This window comes from Lontra canadensis, unplaced genomic scaffold (assembly GCF_010015895.1).
Source record: "Lontra canadensis isolate GAN:19392208 unplaced genomic scaffold, GSC_riverotter_1.0 scaffold25, whole genome shotgun sequence".
NCBI classification, from domain to species: domain Eukaryota; kingdom Metazoa; phylum Chordata; class Mammalia; order Carnivora; family Mustelidae; genus Lontra; species Lontra canadensis.
The window spans coordinates 14,076,699-14,096,769 of record NW_022631019.1 but is presented as its reverse complement, the minus strand read 5'-3'; the positions used below and the strand labels follow the sequence as shown (position 1 = coordinate 14,096,769).

Here is a 20,071-nt window from a genome sequence, read left to right as displayed (position 1 = left end):
GTCTCTGGGGTGCAGCATCCTGAACAGGCGGGGGCAAGGTGGGGGGTGGGGCAGGCAAGACTGTTGGCCAGCAGAACCTAGTCCCAACACATGGGCCCGGACTCTCTGGGGTGGAGGGGTGTGCAAGGTGGAGAGGCACAGCCGATACCTAGGGCCCCACGGGGGAGGGGCGGAGGCTTCTGCAGACCCCAAGTCCAGCGGGGACACTGGGTGCCCCATCGTGGTCCCACCCCTGGCTTGGTGGGGGCTTCGGGTCAGAGATAACAGGCCCTCCCAAGACAGCCGGGAGAGGGTATTCGTTAGCTGGAAGACGTCAGCAATGAGGCTCAGGGCAGACCACAGCCACCACGTCAGAGGGAGGTGGGCGGTGGAAGGGCCTCCTCTCACACAGAGTGACAGCTGATGCCAACGGCTTCATCCTCAGTCTCCGAGGCCAGTGTTCTAGAAGGTGCCGCTGGGCAAGGCGTCTGCCCCATCCTGCTGTTTGGGGGGTGGGCATTCTCTCCCTACCCCCATGCCTCTCTTGCCTCCGGCTTTCTTGGCCATTCCTGCTGACAGCGGCCTACAGGGTGCTGGCAGGGCAGGGCGAGCTCCTGGTGACTGCTCTTGGTGTCCAGGTGAGTCACAATGCTGGGCCAGGGGGTCATCGGGGTGAGGCAGAGCATGCTGGCTATTTGGAGGCCGCTGAGGTCAGGAGGTGAGGCGGGCAGGACGGGGAGGGTCCACCTGGAGAAACAGCAGTGCTGGCGCAGAGTCAAGAAAGCGGCACCCTCCCCCCCCACCCCCACCGAGGCTGACCCTCCTCCACCTTGGCCCTCAATCCCACGGGCTCAATGGGAACCTGGGCCCAAGGAGGGTCCTGCAACCCAGGCTCCTTTACCCCGTTTCTCCTGCCCAGACCATTCAGGTCTGGATGCCTCTGGACCCTACCTCTCTCCCACTTTCTCCCCTCCCATCCCTCTGCATGCTGCTCCCTCCCACGGCCTCCCTCCTCCCTCCCACAGCCTTCCTGAATCTTCCCCACAGCCTCCTACCTGACGTGGTCCCTCCTGCCTTTGTTTCCCCTTTCAAGGAGGTGGGTCCCCACCCTCAGCCTCCTCCCCATTGAGAGGACTTCTGACCCCCAGGGTGCAGCCTCATCTCTCCCTGGCAGGGAGAGAAGGGTTTGGGATCTCTCCACCCACTGGCCTGGCTGCTGCAGGAGGGGAGGTATGGGAATGGGGGGACAGCCCTGTCGCCTCCACGTCTGCCAGGGTCCCAAGAGCCTGGGGTTGGGAGCTCCTCTGGGCCATGCCATATGGCAGGCCTGGCTCATCAGGGAGGACTCATCAGGGAGGACTCATCAACTGTGAGTTCTTGGGGACATATCGGTGCCCCCATCTGGGTCACCCTGCACTGAGGGGAGTGACACTAGGAATGTGGGTTCTGTCGGAGCCCTGGAGACTGCTCTGAGGCCAGACTTTGGGGCTGAGACACTAAGCACTGTGGTCACCCTCTGATGTCCAGGCGACCTCTGACTCTGGGCCACCTACCCTGGGGCTCCAGGGAGAAAGCAAGGGTCACCCTGAGTTCTCCTAGGGGCATCCAGGAGGCCCTCAGAGCCCAGGCCTTGGGGCCAGCCCACCGTCGGTCTGGCAACCTGTCTGAGAACACACCAAGCTCTGAGGTTGTGCCGGCAGCTAAGACTCTTAGTCTCTAAGTCCCCAGGGTCCAACCTGGAGGGTCAGGCCAAGCAAGTCAGGCTAAGGCCAGGAGCAGAGGCCCCACTCAGGGGACCTCCTCTCTCTCAGGCCTTGCCTTCCACACTCAGGAGAAGCCCCAACAAGCTGCACGTTCTCTGCCAAGTCTAGGACCAGTGGTGGAACATGGCCACGCCCAGGGCCGGGCTGGACCAGCCTGGGGGCCACAGTCAGAGCCCAGGCCTTCCCGAGTCCTCGGGAGCCAGTCTCACAGAGGGGCTCCTGGGAGAAGCAGCCAGGCAGTCCCCGGGCTACCAGTCTCCCCCCGCCCCAGCTCCCCCTGCTCAGTCTGTCTTGTCCCCAGAGGGCACTAGGGAGGTGCAGGGGGAGTGGGGGCGGTGTGTCTCCAGGCCATCTCCTCGGGCGGCGGCTCGTAGATGCTGCAGTTGGGCGTGGGGCCCTGACAGTAGATGTTGAGGTAGTTTCGATATTTCTCGTTGTACATCTGGTTCCGGAGACACAGAACCACACTCTTGTCACATTCGCACGTCTGCTTGTCGCACTCCGTCTCATTGACCTCACCTGCGCGGGGCAGAGGTTCCAGTGGGCCTCAGAAGGTGCTCCCATGGGGGGGGCAGCAGAGCCTCACTGGGGGGGGGGGTTCACCCCAGGCCCGCGGCTCAGCGGGCCCCGCTGTCTGTGTCCACCGCCCTGCTGGTGGCTCTGGGGCGCGCTTCAATTGGAGAAGCCCTGAAGTAGAATGGGCCACTTTATAGTTGGGGAAACTGAGGCAGGCACAGAAAAGGGGGGGCTGGTTTACCTAAGTCACCCAGCCAATCTAAGGCAGAGCTGGGACAAACACTCAGGGGTCAGGAACTCCCCGCCCCGGGGCCTCCTCTCTCCCATCACGGAATCGCAGGACCCCCGCCCTTGGAGGGAGCTGGTGGTAAGGAGCCTCGATGGAAGGCCGGCTTCCTAAAGAACCTGGCGCGGGGCCACCCACGGGCAAAGGCTTAAGACCTAGTCACTGCTCCCACTGCCACCGCTACTGCCAGTGTTGTGGGCGCCCGGAAACCCTCCACCCTGGCCCTTCTCGACCTGAGGGCTGCCTGGGGATCTGCCAGGGGCTTATGGAAACAGAGACTGCTGGGCCCAGGCCCCATGGCTTCGGGTTCAGTTGGTCTGCGTGGGGCCCGACAATCTGCATTTCTAGCAAGTTCCTAGGTGATAGCGATGTGGCCGGGTCAGGGACCCTCTTTGAGAACGGCCCCCCACTCAGTGGTGTGCATACTTCTCAAACTTTGCATCAGCAGAATCCTTGCTCTTAAATGAAACTCTTTGCAGGAGGCTAATGTATCAAATGGCCTAAAGAGAAGCACTTCGGCTATCAGATGGGCTAACGGGGCCAGCTGGACCACTTAGAGGACCCCCATCACCTGACTCCCTGTGACCCCAGGAGCCCCCAGAACCCAACGTGAAAACCACTGCTTGGGTTAGTCCATCGCCTTTGGGGATCCCTAAAATGCTTTAATGAGGGACCACCCCACTCTCCCAAGCCAGCCCTGCCACTCCACTGTTTGAATAGCAGAATACGGGGACCTCAGGGTCCTGGGCTCCCAGAGAGCCCCACCTGGGCCCAGTTCCCCACCAGAGAACAGGAGACTTGGGGTTTCTTTGCAAATCTGGGCTTGCTGGTGAGCTTGAAGAATAATGAGCAGAACCTGGTTAAGCCAAGGAGACAAAGGGAACCCCAGGGCTGCCTATGGGGCTGGGCCGGGAGGCACCTTCTACCTAAGGGGAAAGAGGGCAGGGACACTTGAGCCATTAACTTGGATGCCACATCCCTCAACTGAGCAATGGCCTGGAAAGTCCATGGCAAGGGAGGAAATGTTGCCAGGCCTGGTTCTCATCGCTTAAATCCTGGAAACACTGAGCATCCTAGGATGAGGCCACCTTCCAGCAGGGTCCCAAAGACAGAATTAGAAGGGGATAGGACTGTTCTGCTCCAAACTCTTTCAAGGACTCATGGAGAGATTGAGGCCAGGTAAGGGAACACCTTGGGTAGGGTTACACCCAGCAGGAGGTTCTGGCAGAATCCAGGTTTGAACCCAGGTCAGCATGTCACAAAGTCTCACCATGACCAGAGGATCTGGTTAAAAACAGATTTCTGGGCCCTCACCCAGACCCACTGACTTAGAACCGCTCCTTAAAGCCCGAGAAGCTGAGGAATCAAGGATCAGGGAATGAGGGTGCTCGTTCAGGCTGAGCATATCAGGATGAGGACCATGGCTGGGGTTCTCAGATTTAACGAACAAAAACAAGAGGCCTGGGTAATTTGAATTTCAGACAAACAGTAAATATTTTAGTATAAGTAAGTCCCAGATATTACATGGGATATACTTATGCTAATTCTTAATTTTATACTAACAGTAATTGATTTTACGCTAACATTGAATTTTTTAGTATCAGTATGTCCCATGCAATATTTAGGATATAATGATGTGAAAATAGTTTTCATTGTTTATCTGAGACTCAAATTTAACTGGGCACCCTGTCTGTTGCCTGGCAACTGCGTGCACAGGGTGGTGGGGGGAGGGACTGGCAATCTAAGCCCTTCTCCTAGGTTGGGGAGGAGGGAATGGCAGGGGGAGAACTCACTGCAGATGACCTCAGTATTATTCTCGATGGTGTGCTCATAGTGGTCCACATAGGGGTGACAGCCCAGGTCAAAGAGCTTCTGGTAGCAGCAGTCATGGGCGTGGCAGCACCTAGGGGCAGGTGGAAGATAGCAGGTGATGTAGCCAGGCTTGGCCTGTCTCCCACTGTCAGAGATCCCAACTCTCTGTACCAGTTCCTTACAGATCAGACCTGCAGACTCTGGCCCAGAGGGGGCAGTCACATGACTGAAGTCACACAGCCTGGCAGAGCCTGGCCAGTGCCCCAGTTTCTTGCCCATGATCCTGCCTCCCACCTTTCCCCCTGAGAGCCCTGAGTGCAGCTGCAGGAGGCAGGAAGCATCAGGCTCTCTGGCAATGCCTTCAGGATGAGAAAGAGGATCAGGGCTCAGTCAGTATCCAAGGAGCCTGCCTTGCTATAAGAAGGGGCCATGCCTGACTATGCAGGATGGCCAGGGAGAGACAAAGTCTGCAGGGACAGGAAGCAAATCTAGTGTGGCCAACTCCATCCCCTCTGGTGGAGGAAGGCAATTAGTCAACATGCATTTATCAAGTCTCCCCCCCCCCTCTCCTGCCCCCCATGATACCAGACTTAGTGCTGGCTGCTTCTGGGGAGATAGGAGCAGAAAGTAACCATGGCTTCAGTCAGCAGTCTGATGGAAGAAGCTCAGCCCTCCATTAGAGCCCCCCAGGGTGATGGGGGCGAGAGGGGTCACAGCCCTTGCTTTTGCTGAGTGTGAGCTGTGTGTTCGTTGCTCCCATGTGCTTTGGGGGCAGGTCAATGTTTCCTTCCTGGCAAGAGTGCAAGTTCAGATGCCTCCCAAGCGCAAGACTTGGAGAAGGACAGTAGAAAGCATCCAAGATATTTGAGGAAGGCATGGGTCAAGGTCACTAACTCATTGAACCAGCCTCATCATTTGGGGAAAGAGTCCTCTCCCATCTCTCAGAGACGGAGACCAGTCCTACCCTCACTGTCTCCCCTCCCTGTCCTGACACAACAGCAGTGCAGGCGCTCCGGGACCTACCAGTCCACCTCGTCCATGGGCAGCCCGTGCCCTCCCAGCCCACAGTAGCAGCCGTAGCCCACAAAGGACAGGATGGCGTTCCTCCCCGTGATGGCTTCCACCATGGACTTCAAGTTAAGCAGGCTGCTGTGGGCCTCAGGCAGGACTGCAAGAAAATCAAGGGGTGCTGTGAGTGTCTTGCCTGGTGGGTGCCCACCCCTGCCCCATCTGAGTGACTGTCCTCCCCACACCCCAGGGCCAGGGAAGGGGGACGGGATGGAAGGTGAGCACAGGCAGGAAGGGAAGCCGTGTATAAAAAGCTGTGAGACGCGGTTCCTGGGTGGCTCAGTCTGTTAGGTGTCTGCCTCTGGCTCAGGTCATGATCCTGGGGTCCTGGGATCAGGTGCTACATCTTGTTGGGGTCCCCACTCAACAGGGAGTCTGCTTGCTCCCTCCCCCTCTGCCCCTCTCTCCCTGCTCATACTCTCTGTTTCAAATAGATAAATGAAATCTTTTTCTTTTAAGATTTTATTTATTTATTTGACAGACAGAGATCACAAGTAGGCAGAGAGAGAGGAGGAAGCAGGCTCCCCGCTGAGCAGAGGGCCCGATGTGGGGCTGGATCCCAGGACCCTGGGATCATGACCTGAGCCGAAGGCAGAGGCTTTAACCCACTGAGCCACCCAGGTGCCCCTAGATAAATGAAATCTTAAAACAAACAAACAAACAACCGTGAGGCACTAGGGCCCTTAGAAAGTAATCATTGTTGCTATTTGCTGAGGGCTCTGTGCCAGGCTCTGTCCTAAGCCGCTCCCATGCATTAACTCACTGAGTGGTGTTATTATCTCCACTTTATAGATGTGGAGACTGAAGCCCAGAGCACCCAGCAGCTTGCCTGAGAACATTATCAAAAACGGTAGGGATAGAACTTGGACCCGGGCAGTGAGACCCCAATGCCCAGCCACTCACTGTAACGGGCTTCACAAATGCCATGTGCTCCCCTGAACACGGGGCTTTGGTTCTGGGCCCTGGGCTTTGTCTGGTTTCTCTGCCTCCAGCAAAGACTCAGTGTCCCTGCCACAGTCCTGGGGCTGGTGCCAGTCACGATGAAGCCAGAGACAATTCAGCATTCTGGCCGTTCAGCAAAGACAGATGGACAGACACAGACAGACAGACAGACACACACACACTTTCTCCTTTGGTCTGTGTCTCACAGGAAGCAGTAGCACAAGGACCCCTTCCCGCACCAGCAAACTCAGCAGCTTCCCCGCACCCTGGCAGACTCTCCCCTCCCCTCCCCTGCTCCCGGACTCCTGGGCCCTGGGCCTGTGCTGACTCAGCATCTCTCAACGCTCACCGCTCTCTGCTGAGTCAATCCCAAGCCAGGTGCTTAAATCTTTCCTCGGGGGAGGCCGCCCCGCACACAGGCAGGAGAGCCACTGCAGCCCCATTTCGTAGGCTTGGGGGGACCCCTGCTCTTCCTGAGCCTCCCTGTCTGCTGGCTGGGTGATTTTTGTCATTACAGAAAATAAGGAGCAAAGGAGAGAGGAAATGGGGAAGGAGTTGGGACAAGTGGCTTTAAGAGGATGGTGCAGAGCAAAGTATACATGTCAGCGGGATTGGGGGCAGGGAGAGGCAGGACCCCATGTCCCGTGGGCCTGAGCCCATCCCTGAGCTGCACAAGGGTGTGAGGGTGTTGGTGAGGGGAGGGAGGAACAGGACGCTAGCTCTGTCCCCCAACCCTTCCTCCTGCTGCTGGAGCAGGGTGGGCGTGCTGAGCAGCACGGGGAGTCAGATCTTGAATCTGACCTTGGAAGTAAAACCCAGACACCTGAGGGTTTGCAAACAGGTTTCTCCCTGAGTGCTGCAGCACCACAAGCAGGTTGCATAAGCTCTTTGACACCATGGCCCAAGCTAGGGAGAACGCCACACTCCTGCAGGGTGCCCTGTGGGGTCCTGGCCTCCTGGCTACCTGGCCTGAAGCCCCCGCCTCCTGCCACCGCAATCTGGCCTCGCAGGTGTTACCCTGGGGTTGGGGGCTGGAGCAGCTTCCCTCCCCGGGGCGCCCTGACCAGCAGCTCCATACGAGGTGGGCGTTATCACAAGAGCCCTCCACACCTCATGCACGGGGACACACCCCGTTACACTCCCACGGACACACACATACTTCAGACTCTCCTCCATGCACCACACTCTGAGGAACACACTACCCACAAACACACACTCACCCACACGTACCTCATACACGGTCACATGGTCACGCCCAGCGACCTCACACTCAGACACACAAGTCACCCAGCCACGCATAGTGCACGTAGAAACACACCTCAGTTGCACACATTCCCCCGCCTCACACACAGCACCCTCAGGAGAGAGGCACGCTCACACTCGCCCCTACACACTACACGTGTGCTGAAGCACACACCCGTGACACACTCACAGACATCCCCCACACGGATACACACTGCTACGTACACAGTCATGCTCACACTCACCTGCAAACGCCTCACACACTCACACGCCTCACACCCGCAAACACACCCATGATCACACATACGCCTCACACACTCGGGCTCACGCCTGTACACACGCACACATGTGGCCCCTACACCCCACACGCGCGCTCCAAGCAGAAGAGACGGAGTCCACGCTCGGTCAGGCGGGAGCGGTCCCTGGCCAGCGCTTGGGGCTCAAGGAAGACACTTGTTTTCTACACAACAATCACGTTAGCAGCTGATTCGAGCCCCCCCTTTCTCACATCTGGCCGCTTTGAACCCTATTTTGTACCTGGTGTCTCTTTCTTTCCCTCAAACCAGGCTGCATTTGGATGCTGTATAACAGGCTGGAGGAGAAGTCAGCGAGGGGTCCGGCCACCTCCCATCTTCCCAAGACACCCGGTTGTGTGTGGGGCCAGATTTGTGTCAGGAGCCTCAGCTGTCCCCAGGCTGTGCACCTGGGAACAGCAGTCCCAGGAAAGGAGGGGCCCCCAGGCCCTGCCCCCAGTGGCTTGTGTGTCCACAGATACCTGCTACACACACCGCATGCCGGTCCAGGTGTCCCAATTTACATACACCTACACGTTTTCCTGACATGTGCTGAGACACACCTCTGCACGCAGAGATAGACATGCTTACAGCCACACACAAACTCATTAGCTCTTGTCTAAAGTACACATGTACACAAACACCCAGGCTGTCCCGGGGCGGCCAGACGCCCTAAGCAAACACAACCGTTTTATGACGCTTGCTCAGCTCTGGGCCCTGCCGCCTTGCAGGCTCGTAAATGCCAAGCCAAGGGCCCCTGGTGTGTTGACAGCTGGCCAGGGGAGCAAACAGCCCCAGGACAATGAAGGGCTCCCCGGTGGCCCAAACAGGCAGCCCAGGCCACAGGCTTGTTGCCAGCCGGTGGCTCGAGAACCTAGGTGCCCAAGGTCGCAGGAGAAAGTCTGGAAGCAGGAGAGAAAGAGGAGTCTCCCCAGAGCCTTTACTCACCGCTGCCAGCCAAGATGACCATGGTGAAGAACTTCTTCATACCCAAGCTAGATCTGAGAGAGGAGAAAATTCCAAGTCCTGGGTCCATCCCTTCCACTCTCCTGCAGCCCCGGGCCTGCTGCTCCCTCCCGGGCCTCATTAGAGGCCCCATCAATGCTGCCCCTTCAGGCCTCTGTTCCTGCTACCCAGGCTCTGTGGGGAGCACTCCCCACCTTCCCAGCATCTGCTGAAAGGACGGTCCCCAGGATAGCAGAGCCAGGAGGCACCAGGAGCCTCCTTCCTTCTTACCCTGAGTAGGAGTACCCTTCCTGCACCGGCTTCCAAGACAGGAAGCTCACTGTCTCATGGGGTCGGGCCACTGTCACGGATCAGAACCAACCCCCTTTCCATACACACTCCAGGAAGTCACATGACCCAACCTGCTGGCTGGGTCTTGCACTTGAAGCCGAGAGACCTGGGTCCCTCGATTCTAGTCCTGGCTATTCTTCCAAATTGCTGTGTGACCTCGGGTAGATCTCTTACCCTCTCTGGGCCTCAAGTGCCTCGTGAGCATTGACTAGATGATCCCAAGGCCCTTCTGGTGCTGCAAATGCAGTGACATATCTCAGCCATCACTCAGAGACTTAGAGCTCTTCTTTCTGGAGAAATGAACTCTAGGCACCAGTTCCCCGGCCCCATCCCTGCTGCTCCCCATGGAGGATTTCATCCCAGGGTAGTAGGCACATACCTGGAGGTTCTCCAAGGAGAAGAGGCCCTGAGGCTTGGGCCCCTCCACCCAGAGGGATGCCTAACCAGCACCTTCTTCCTGAACACTCTGGGGTTGGCCTGTGCCCCACCTGCCATGTTCTGTGTTCTGGGGGTCCAGCAACATAGGGCTTGTAAGGTCTGTGATCTCTCTGAAGGCTCCGGGGACAGGCCCCAGCTTCACACAGCCACACACACTGGCAGGGTAGCTCTGGGGCAGTGCCCCTGGGCAGGAGGCTGGTGACACTGCCCTAGAAAAAGGAGACTCCACCTCCTCCCTCCCACAGCCACCGCCCTGCCCACAGCTGCCTGGTATGGTCCCTGCCCTAGGGAAGGTGCAGGTGGGGGTTTGCACACCTGCCCAGGAGCTGGTCCCTCCTTGCACATCTGGAAGGAAAATCACCCGGAGGTTTCCCTGGTCCCACCTGAAACGGATATGAAACAAAAAACCATTCAGTTACATTTGTTAAAGCGCAGGGCAGGGGGTTTGACACAAGGGGACACTGGAGAGAAGTGGGGCCACTGCAGTGGGGGACAGACTATGTCTGACTTCAAATTCAACAAAGAAAAGGGGAATTGTGGGGCGCCTGGGTGGCTCAGTGGGTTAAGCCTCTGCCTTTGGCTCAGGTCACGATCTCAGGGTCCTGGGATCGAGCCCCACATCGGGCTTTTTGCTCAGCAGGAAGCCTGCTTCCCTTCCTCTTTCTCTGCCTGTGTCTCTGCCTACTTGTGATCTCTCTCTGTCAAATAAATAAATAAAATCTTAAAAAAAAAAAGAACTAGAAACCTATAAAGAACCTAAATGCAAAATCCTTTAAACTTTTTAACATTGAATGCAGAGAATGCAGGTCAGTGCAGAGACGAACACAGGAGTCCAAAAGTCCAGCCCTTTTTGAAGAAGAGCTCAAGGGAGCCCGAGCAGGGTTTGGTCAAAGAGGAAGTCTCCGTCAGGGGCTCTCCGTGTGGCTATGCCCATGTCTGTAAAGCATCCGTGCACAGCTGGAAGGGTGCTGGTCCAGAATCTGTAGGGAACCCTCTACCCACACCTGCCAGCATGTCTGCGGAGACTGGAGAAAGACTGGAGGAAGCCCCCAGCTGGCATCTGAAAGGGTGAGCCCATCTGCCCTGGGAGCCGTCTTCTGCACCACAGCACCACCGGGGCACACGTGGCCTGATGCGTTTCTGTGGTGGGGGCCGTCCTGGGCATCCAGAGTGCTGGGCAGCGTCCCTGACCTCCACCATGAGACCCAGCAGGGGCTCCTCTCCCTGAACCTTACCAAGTTGTAAAAACCAAAACTGTCTCCAGACATTTCTAGAGGTACCCTTGGGGACATAGCTGTCTCCAGCTGAAAGTCTGGTGGCCTGTGAGTTGCTGCCATTCGCCTCTCGTGGGGGTGGCAGGTGTGTGGGAGGAGAGGGACAGGAGAGAAACAGAATGGGGCTGGAGCCCTGGAGCCCCCAAAGGTTTGGACAGTTGTACCGACAGGGGCTTCAAACTCAGCACCCCCTCTTCTTGGCTCCAAGAGCCCAGCAGGAGAGTTCCCTACCCTGACTTCTGAGTCCGCAGCTATAGAATGTGTATAACCGGGCCTCACCGAGTCAGGATCACGCGGACAGGTGTCCAGTCATCCGGGACATGTGGCAAGAGCCCAGGTAAAGATCTGACTGCTACCGAGCAGAGGCCTGTTCTCCAGCCCTTGAGGTGAGCTGAGATGTTGGGAAGGGGAACAAGGAAGAGGGAGAGAAGAGTACTCTTGGAAATTAGCCCATACAACCTCCCCTACCTTCACATCAGCCTGTGTCCCCCAGCATCCCCAAACTTGCTGACAAGGGACAGAAGTAATCCCCTGGGGCTTCCCTTCCCACCTGTCGCTTTTCCAACTTCCTCTTCTGGTTCTGCCAAACCAGGTGGCCTTCATTCCCCTTCTCCCGGCCTCCACCTCCCCTGGCCCACTTCCTCTCTGTGGATGCCAGGCCTCCTCTTTCCGGGAAAGTTACTCTACAGAAACCCCACTGCACACATTCACGTGTCCCTGCACGGAAGGTACTACTACGCACTTGCTTACTCATTCCTTTGTAGGTACCTGTACGTGTTTGGACTTGTGGATCTTGACCCTTCCCTTGGCCTGAGAATCCCAGAGAACAGGGGACTATAACTTTATCAAAATGTCTGGGGGTTCCTCATGGGACGGGGCTGCATCGGCCCCAGCAGACTGGGAGATCCCTAAGGACGAAGCAAGACAGGAGGATGAAGCTGGTCTTTGTCTTCGAATGTCTGCACAAAGCTTTTTTGCAAACACCTCTTAATGATATCATTCACTCAAGGAAGGAAACAAGAACCAAGAAATAAGGCCCAGTACAGTCCACACACTGAAGATACAGCTCCAACCTGCTGATCTATGCAAGAGGCCACAGCCAGAGCGGGGGACTCCTGAGAGCCTCTGAACTGCCTTTTTGCCATTTTCCCATTTCACATTCCCCACTGGCTGTGCTGGTTGGGCTGTTCTCTAGAAATAGTGAGTCCCTGGGGGATGGGGTGAGGGGATGGGATGGCTTCTTCCCTCCCCTTACTTCCCCTGAAGCATAGGGTACTCACCAAGTCAGGAATAAACCGGCCAACCCAGTAATTCCACTTCTATGCCTGTAAACCAAGATGCACACCTGAGTTGTTCCCAGCAACAATGCAGAGAGTACTGACTGTGGCATTCTTTGTGATGCTCTCTCCACAAATCAGAACAAATGTAAGTTAGGGGATGAGTTAAGCACATTAGTAGACATCTATCTATAATTGTGTCTTCAAAATTTGGTGACACAAAAAACAAAAACCCTGGGTATTAAGAGTAATAGCAGTTTTATTTAAAAAAAAAAAAAGGTGGGGGCAGGGGGAAATAAGGAAGTTGGTGTGCCCATATATAAAAATTATCTATAGAATATACAGCAAAACATGAGTAATGGTTATTTTTAGACAGTAGGATAACTGGTGGCTTTGTTTTCTTATTTGTGTTTTTTAATTAAAATGAATGCAAGAGGGGCGCCTGGGTGGCTCAGCGGGTTAAAGCCTCTGCCTTTGGCTCAGGTCATGATCCCAGGGTCTTGGGATCGAGCCTCGCATCGGGCTCTCTCCTCGGTGGGGAGCCTGCTTCCCCCCCTCCCACTCTGCCTGCCCCTCTGCCTACCTGTGATCTCTCTCTGTCAAATAAATAAAATCTTAAAAAAAAAATGAATGCAAGACAATATATTCAATAACCAAGATAGAAAGGCCATTTCCTTGAAAGACACAAGCTCACACATATGGAAATATCCCAATATCTAATAAAGAAATTAAATACATAGACTAAAACATTTTCATAGGGGCACCTGGGTAGCTCAGTCGTTAAGCATCTGCCTTTGGCTCGGGTCATGATCCCAGGGTTCTGGGATCAAGCCCCGAATCAAGCTCTATGGGGGGCCTGCTTCTCCCTCTCCTACTCCCTCTGCTGTGTTCCTTCTCTAGCTCTCTCTCTCTGTCAAATAAATAAATAAATAAATAAATAAATAAATTTTTAAAAATTTCCATAAATAAACTCCAGGTTCATATAACTTCACTGGTAAATTTGACCAACTACATAAAGAAGAAATAATACAAGTTTTATGAGACCACTAGAGCTACTATAGCAAACTACCATAGACTGAGTGGCTTAAGTAAAAGAAATTTGTTTTCTAATAGTTCTTGCATCTAGAAGTCCAAGATCAAGGCACTGGCAGGGTTGGTTTCTTTCTGAGGGCGTCTCTCTTTGACCTACAGGTGGCCATCTGCTTTCTGTGTCCTCACAAGGTCTTTCCTCTGTACAGGTACATCCCTCTTGTCTCTTTGTATGTCCAAATTTCCTCTTCTTCATTTTTTAATGTTCTTTAATATTTTATTTATTTATTTGACAGAAATCACAAGTAGGCAGAGAAGCAGGTAGAAAGGAGGAAGTAGGCTCCCTGCTGGGCAGAAAGCCCAGTGCAGGGCTCATCCTGGGACCTTGAGATCATGACCTGAGCAGAAGGCAGAGAGACCTAACCCACTGAGCCACCCAGGTGCCCTCAAATTTCCTCTTCTTATAGATATACCAGTCTAGGGGAGACTGGGTGGCCCAGTCATTTAAGTGTCTGACTTGATTTCAGCTCAGTTCATGATCTCAGGATGGTGAGATCCAGCCCTGCGCTGGGCTCCACACTCAGCAGGGAGTCTGCTTGAGATTCTCTCCCTCACCCTCTGCCCCTCTCCCATTCTGTCTCTCTCTCATAAATAAATAAATAAATCTTTTAAAAAACAGAGATAATTGGATGAGGGATCACTTAATGACCTTATGTTAACTTAATCACCCATTTAAAGCCATATATCCAAATACAGTCATGTTCTGAGATATTGGGGGTTAGCATCAACATATGAATGGGGGGAGGAGGCAAAATGCAGCTCATAATTACCAATTTCAAACAAATTCTTCAAACTCTTCAAATTCTTCAAACAATTTCAAACAAATTCAGGGAATTTAAGTGGAGGAAATGTTTCCACTTAACTTATTCTGATAACCAGGATTATTCTGATACCAAAACCAGATACAGACATTACAAGAAGAGAAAACTACAGATTAATATCCCTCATGAAGATACATGAAAAAATTCTTTGGGGCTTCAAGCCCAACATGGGGCTTGAACTGATGACTCTGAGATCAAGACCTGAGCTGAGATCAAGAGCTAGACTTATAGCCAACTGAGCCCCCCAGGGGTCCCTAGATGCATAAATTCTTAACAAAATATTAGCAAAGAGTCTGACAATATAAAGAAGGAAAAAAGACTATGAGAAAGTGGGGTTTATCCCAGAAATGAAGATTGGTTTTACATTAAAAATCTATCAATGTCATTAACCATATTAACAGACTAAAGAAGAAAGACTATATGATCTCTTTAATAAATACAAAGAAACAGCCCATTTGACAAAATCTGACAGCCATTCCTGATTAAAAAAAAAAAAGTCAGCAAACTGAAATAGAAGGGAACATTATTAGCTTGAAAAAGAACATATACAAAAAGCCTTTGTAACTAACATCATACCTAATGGTGAATGACTGGTTGCTCTTCCCCCAAAGATTAGGAACAAAGTGAGGATATCTACTCTCACCATTTCTACTCAACATTGTACTGGTGGTTTTAGCCAGGCAAGAAAAGAAATAAAAGACATTCAGATTGGAAAGGAAGAAGTAAGTATGTCTCTACTGGCATAAACATGGTAGTCCATGTAAAAAACACTATAGAATCTTTAAAAAGCTACTAGAACTAATAAATGAGCTTAGAACATTATGTAATAGAAGATGAAAATGTAAGAAAGTTAGTTGTACTTCTATATATTAGTAATGAACAACTGGAAATTGAAATTGAAAAACACATAATAATATCCAAAAATATGAAATACTTAGGGATAAATTTGATAAAATGCATGGAAAACATGTACACTGAAAACTATAAAACAATGTTCAGGAAAATCAAGGAAGACAAAAATAAATGCAGGGATATACCATGTTCATGAATCAGAAGACTGCATGTTGTTAAGATATCAGTTCTCCCCCTTTGCTCTATAGAGCCAACGCACTCCCAATTAAAATACTATAGGCCTTTCTTATAGAAATTGCTTAGCTGGTCCTAAAATTCAAATGAAAATTTAAAAACCTTTAGAATATCAAAACAACTTTGAAATGAAGAACAAGGTTGTTGGACTTATATCATCTGATTTTAGGTTCATAACATCATATAATCAAGGCAGTGTGCATTGGTATAAAAATAGACAATGAGACCAATGGAACAAAATAGAGGATGCAAAATCAAAGCTACACAATTATGGAAAAAACATTTTAAGATTTTACTTATTTGAGAGAGAGCGAGAGAGCATGAGTGGGGTAGGGGGTGCAGAGGGAGAGAAGGAGAGAGAATCCCAAACAGACTCCATTGAGCATGGAGCCTGACACAGGGCTCAATCCCCAGACCCCAAGACCATGACCTGAGCCAAAATCGAGAGTTGGTCACTTAAATGATGAGCCACCCAGACACCCCTGGAAAATTTATTTTCAACAAAGATGCAAAGGCAATTCTATGGAGGAAGAATAGATTTTCAATAATAGTGCTAGAATAATTAACTATCAATAAGAAAGAGAGGGGCGCCTGGGTTGCTCAGTTGGTTGAGCAACTGCCTTCGGCTCAGGTCATGATCCCGGACTTCCAGGATCGAGTCCCACATCAGGCTCCCAGCTCCTTGGGGAGTCTGCTTCTCCCTCTGACCTTCTCTTCTCTCATGCTCTCTCTCACTCATTCTCTCTAAAATAAATAAATAAAATCTTAAAAAAAAAAAAAGAAAGAGAGAGAGAGATGAAGGAAGGAAGGAAGGAAGGAAGGAAGGAAGGAAGGAAGGAAGGAAGGAAGGAAGGGGAAAGAGAAAAAGAATGTCCATTCATACCTCTCATTCTATACAAAAATTTATGAGAATGGATTATAGTCCAACAAGGGTGCCAAGACAATTCAATAGGGAAAGCCTTCCACAGATGGTGCAGAGACAACTGGATATCCACATGCAAAAGAATGGAGTTGGATCCTTTCCTCACACCATACACAGAAGTTAACTCCAAATGGATGACAGATCTAAACAGAACATTCTTAGAATTTTAAGAATTTCTAATCAATCTAATCTTAAGAATTTCTAAACAAAATTCTTAGAAGAAAACATAGGATTAACACTTTGTGGCTTTGGGTTGGATGACGTTTTACATACTACAACGAAAGTACAGTGGGGAAAAAAGATAAACTGAAGTTCATTAAAATTAAAACCTTTCCCTGCAAAGTATGCTATCGAGAAAGTAAAAGGACAACCCACAGAATAGGAGAAAATATGTGCACATCCCTAATAAGGGACTTGTGTCCAGAATATAAAAAGAACTCTTACAACTCAGCAATAGAGAAATAACAACCCAATTTGAAAATAGGCAAAGGCTTTGAATAAACATTTCTCCCCAAGAAGGAAACAAATGGCCAAGAATCCCATGAAAAGATGCTCAACATCACTAGTCAGTAGGGAAATGCAAATAAAAACCATAATGTGATACCACTTCACATCCGCTAAATGGCTATAATAAAAAAGACAAATGATGGCAAGCAATAGTGAGGATGTGGAGAAATTGGAACCCGCATACATTGCCTCTGGGAATGTGAAACAGAGCAGCCACTTTGGGAAAACACTTCAGGGGTTCTCAAAGCACTAAATGTGGAGTCACCATGTGACCCAGCAATGCCACTCTTGGTTATATACCAAAGAGAAAAGAAAACACCCATCCACACACAAAAAAAATTGCACACAGATGTTCATAGCAGCATTATTCATAATAACGAAAAAGTCGCAAAAACCTAAATGTCCATCAGTTGATGGACTGACACATAAAATGTGTCTTATCTGTACTATGGACTATTATTCAACAACGAAAAGGAAAAAAAATATTGATGATACATGTTCTAACATGGAAGAACCTTGAAAAAGTATGTGAAATTAAAGAAGCCAGTTACAAAAGGCCACATATTATATCATTTCATTTACATAAAATGTCCAGAATAGGCAAATCTGTAGAGACACAAAGTAAATTCATGGTTGCCTAGGGCTGGGGGTGAGGGGTAGGGTGGGGGTTGGTGGGGAGGGAGTGTGAGACCGAGGGTGTTAGAGGTTTTTTGGGGGGATGTGGTAAATTAGATTGTGGTAATGGTTACATAACTGAATATAGAGAAAATATACACCAAAGTGTATACTTGATATGAATGAATGGTATGGGACCGAAATTATATTTCGATAAAGGCATTTTTTTAAGATTTTATTTATTTATTTGACAAACAGAGGGAGATCAAAAGTAGGCAGAGAGGTAGGCAGAGAGAGAGGAGGAAGCAGGTTCCCTGCTGAGCAGAGAGCCCGACGTGAAACTCGATCCCAGGACCCTGAGATCATGACCTGAGCGGAAGGCAGAGGCTTAACCCACTGAGCCATCCAGGCGCCCTAAAGGCATTTTTTAATGGATCATATTATTCAGCTTTAACAAGGAGGGAAATTCTGATTCATACCATTGGGTAAAACTTGAGGACATTACGTTAGGTAAAACAAGCTAGTCACGAAAAGGACAAACACTATATGATTCTACTTCTATGACATTCCCCAGAATAGCCAGATTCATAGAGACAGAAAGTAGAATGTTGGTGGCCAGGGACTAGGGAGAGGAAGGGCTGGGGAGTTAATGTTTAAAGGGTGCAGGGTTTGTTTTGCAAGATGAAAGGCATTCTGTGGCCGGACAGTGATGATGGCTGCAAGAGTGTGAATGTCCTTGGTACCATTAACTTGTACACTTGGAAATGGTGAGGATACCAAATGTTAGTTTTGTATATATTAATAAAATTTTTATAAAAATAAATATTTAAAAATGGATCATAGACCTAAATGTAAAAACCTAAGCTTATAAAATTTCTAGATGAAACATAGGAGAAAATCTTTGTGTCAGAGGAGTCAGATTTCTTATTACAACATCAGAAGAACAACATATAAGAGGGAAAATAAACCCAATAAACTGAACTTCTTGAAAATTCAATTTCTGTTTTTTAAAAGAGGCTCTTAAGAGCATGGAAAGATAAGTCACAGACCGGAAGAAAATATTGCAAAAATTTGATTAAGGACTTATATCCAGAATATATAAAGAGCTCTCAAAACTCAATAATAAGAAAAGACCACGATTTTTTAAAATGAGTAGATGATTTGCACAGACTCTTTGCCAAGGAAGATAATAGTTGACAAATGAGCATATACAAAAGGTATTCAGGCTCATGAGGCATGAGGGAAATGAAAGTTAATACCACATGAAATTCTACTACACATTTATGAGAGTGCCTAAAAGATAAAAGACTGACCATACCAAATTTGGGGGATGATATGAAGTAACTGAACTTTCACATACTTGTGGAAGGAATGTAAAATGGTATGGCCACTCTGAAAAACAGTTGGGCACTTTCTTACCAAATTAGACATACACCTACCATATGACCTGGTCATTCCACCTCTGGCTTTTTTACCCAAGAGAAAAGGAAGCATGTGTTCATACAAAGACATATACGCAAATATTCATAACAGCTCCCAATTATAAATGATCCAAGTGTTCACCAATCAGAAAAAGGATTTTGTATGTGATACATACACATATACATATACAGTCATACAATGGGATACATACATGTGATACAGTCATACAATGGGATACATACATGTGATACAGTCATACAATGGGATACCAGCTCCGCGGTTGAAAAGAGGGAACCCCTATTCCATGGGACAGCACAACCTCGAGGGGGGCCCGAGGGAACTCTCTTGGGGAATGGAAGTGTTTCCTGTGGTGGCTGGGGGTGTGGTTCTACAGGTGTGCACATCTTTCAGAACTCATTGAACTTGACACATTTATTGGTACATTTTATTCTATGTAAATCATACCTCAGTAAAGCTGATTTTAAAAGAAACAATTGTACATTGACACATCTCATTGAACTTGACACATTTATTGGTACATTTTATTCTATGTGAATCGTACCTCAGTAAAGTTGATTTTAAAAGAAACAAAGAACGTGTCTAAGAAAAAACAGACGGCTTCTACATTTATAACAAAAATGTTTTATATATCCATATCTATAATGATTGCTTTGCCAAGTCATCCCTAATCATTAGGCAGTTGACTGTGGAGGAAGTGAGGCATCAAAGGACATTGCTCCCATTTCATGGAGGCGGACACTTGAGGCAATAAACTGGAGGGCCTTATGAGTCAGGGAAGGCACGTCTACAGGCAGTGTCTGGAGGACCACGCCAGTCCCTCAGATCAGATCCCTGCACTGCAGGCATTGTTTGTGTGTGTACACTGGGGGTGGAGAAGGGGAGCAAGCAGAAGAAAGAGGATGATGACTAATAGAAGCTCACCTCTTCCAGGGAGCCTACCAGGACATCTCTTCTCTCTGGGCTCCCTTAACACCTGTGTTAGTCTGCTCCAGCTGCCATCACAAATCCCACAGGGTGGGTGGCTTCAGCAACATTTATTTTCTTATACTTCCAGAGGCTGGAAGACGCAGATCAAGGTGTCAGCTGGGTTCGTTCCTTCTGAAGTCTCTGTCCTTGGTTCACAGATGGTCATCTTCTCCCTGGGTCCTCACATGGTCGTTCCTCGATACCTGTCCCTGTCCCAAGCTGCCCTTCTTAAAAGGAGTCATATTGAATTAGGACCTATCCTAATGACTTCATTTTAACTTAATTACATCTTTAAAGACTCTCTCCAAATATGGCCACATTCTGAGGTACCGGGGACTAGGATTTCAATATGTAAATTGAGGGAGGACACCATTCAGCCATTGTCCACATGGCCCACAGCTACAGCCCACTAGAAAAACCAGACTTGGGAGTGACA

General features: G+C 50.0%; 1 protein-coding gene across 3 annotated transcripts; it reads right to left on the bottom strand.

Annotated features, from left to right (window-relative positions):
- Positions 1 to 1,999: 1,999 nt before the first annotated feature.
- PLA2G2F (phospholipase A2 group IIF) lies at positions 2,000 to 19,650 on the bottom strand. Of its 3 annotated transcripts, XM_032864061.1 has the most exons (6): positions 19,591 to 19,643; positions 9,951 to 10,018; positions 8,850 to 8,902; positions 5,380 to 5,524; positions 4,338 to 4,447; positions 2,000 to 2,261 (listed from the first exon to the last, which is right to left on the bottom strand). In XM_032864061.1, the coding sequence occupies exons 3-6, from the start codon at positions 8,887 to 8,889 to the stop codon at positions 2,050 to 2,052; spliced, it is 507 nt and encodes a 168-aa protein (XP_032719952.1). In that variant the 5' UTR covers positions 8,890 to 8,902; positions 9,951 to 10,018; positions 19,591 to 19,643; the 3' UTR covers positions 2,000 to 2,049. The 3 variants fall into 3 exon arrangements, with proteins under 3 accessions (XP_032719952.1, XP_032719953.1, XP_032719951.1); XM_032864062.1 differs by lacking the exon at positions 9,951 to 10,018 and having other exon boundaries at positions 19,591 to 19,650; XM_032864060.1 differs by lacking the exons at positions 9,951 to 10,018; positions 19,591 to 19,643 and adding an exon at positions 9,577 to 9,817.
- Between the last annotated feature and the right edge of the window lie 421 nt (positions 19,651 to 20,071).

Bases quoted from the DNA above. Each gene is read 5' to 3' on its own strand.
- PLA2G2F (XM_032864060.1), bottom strand. From the start codon at position 9,692: ATGGCAGGTGGGGCACAGGCCAACCCCAGAGTGTTCAGGAAGAAGGTG. The intron at 8,903-9,576 runs GTATGTGCCTAC...CTCCTCTCTCAG, and splicing joins TCTCCTTGGAGAACCTCCAG to ATCTAGCTTGGGTATGAAGA. The intron at 2,262-4,337 runs GTGAGTTCTCCC...TGCCCCGCGCAG, and splicing joins TAATACTGAGGTCATCTGCA to GTGAGGTCAATGAGACGGAG.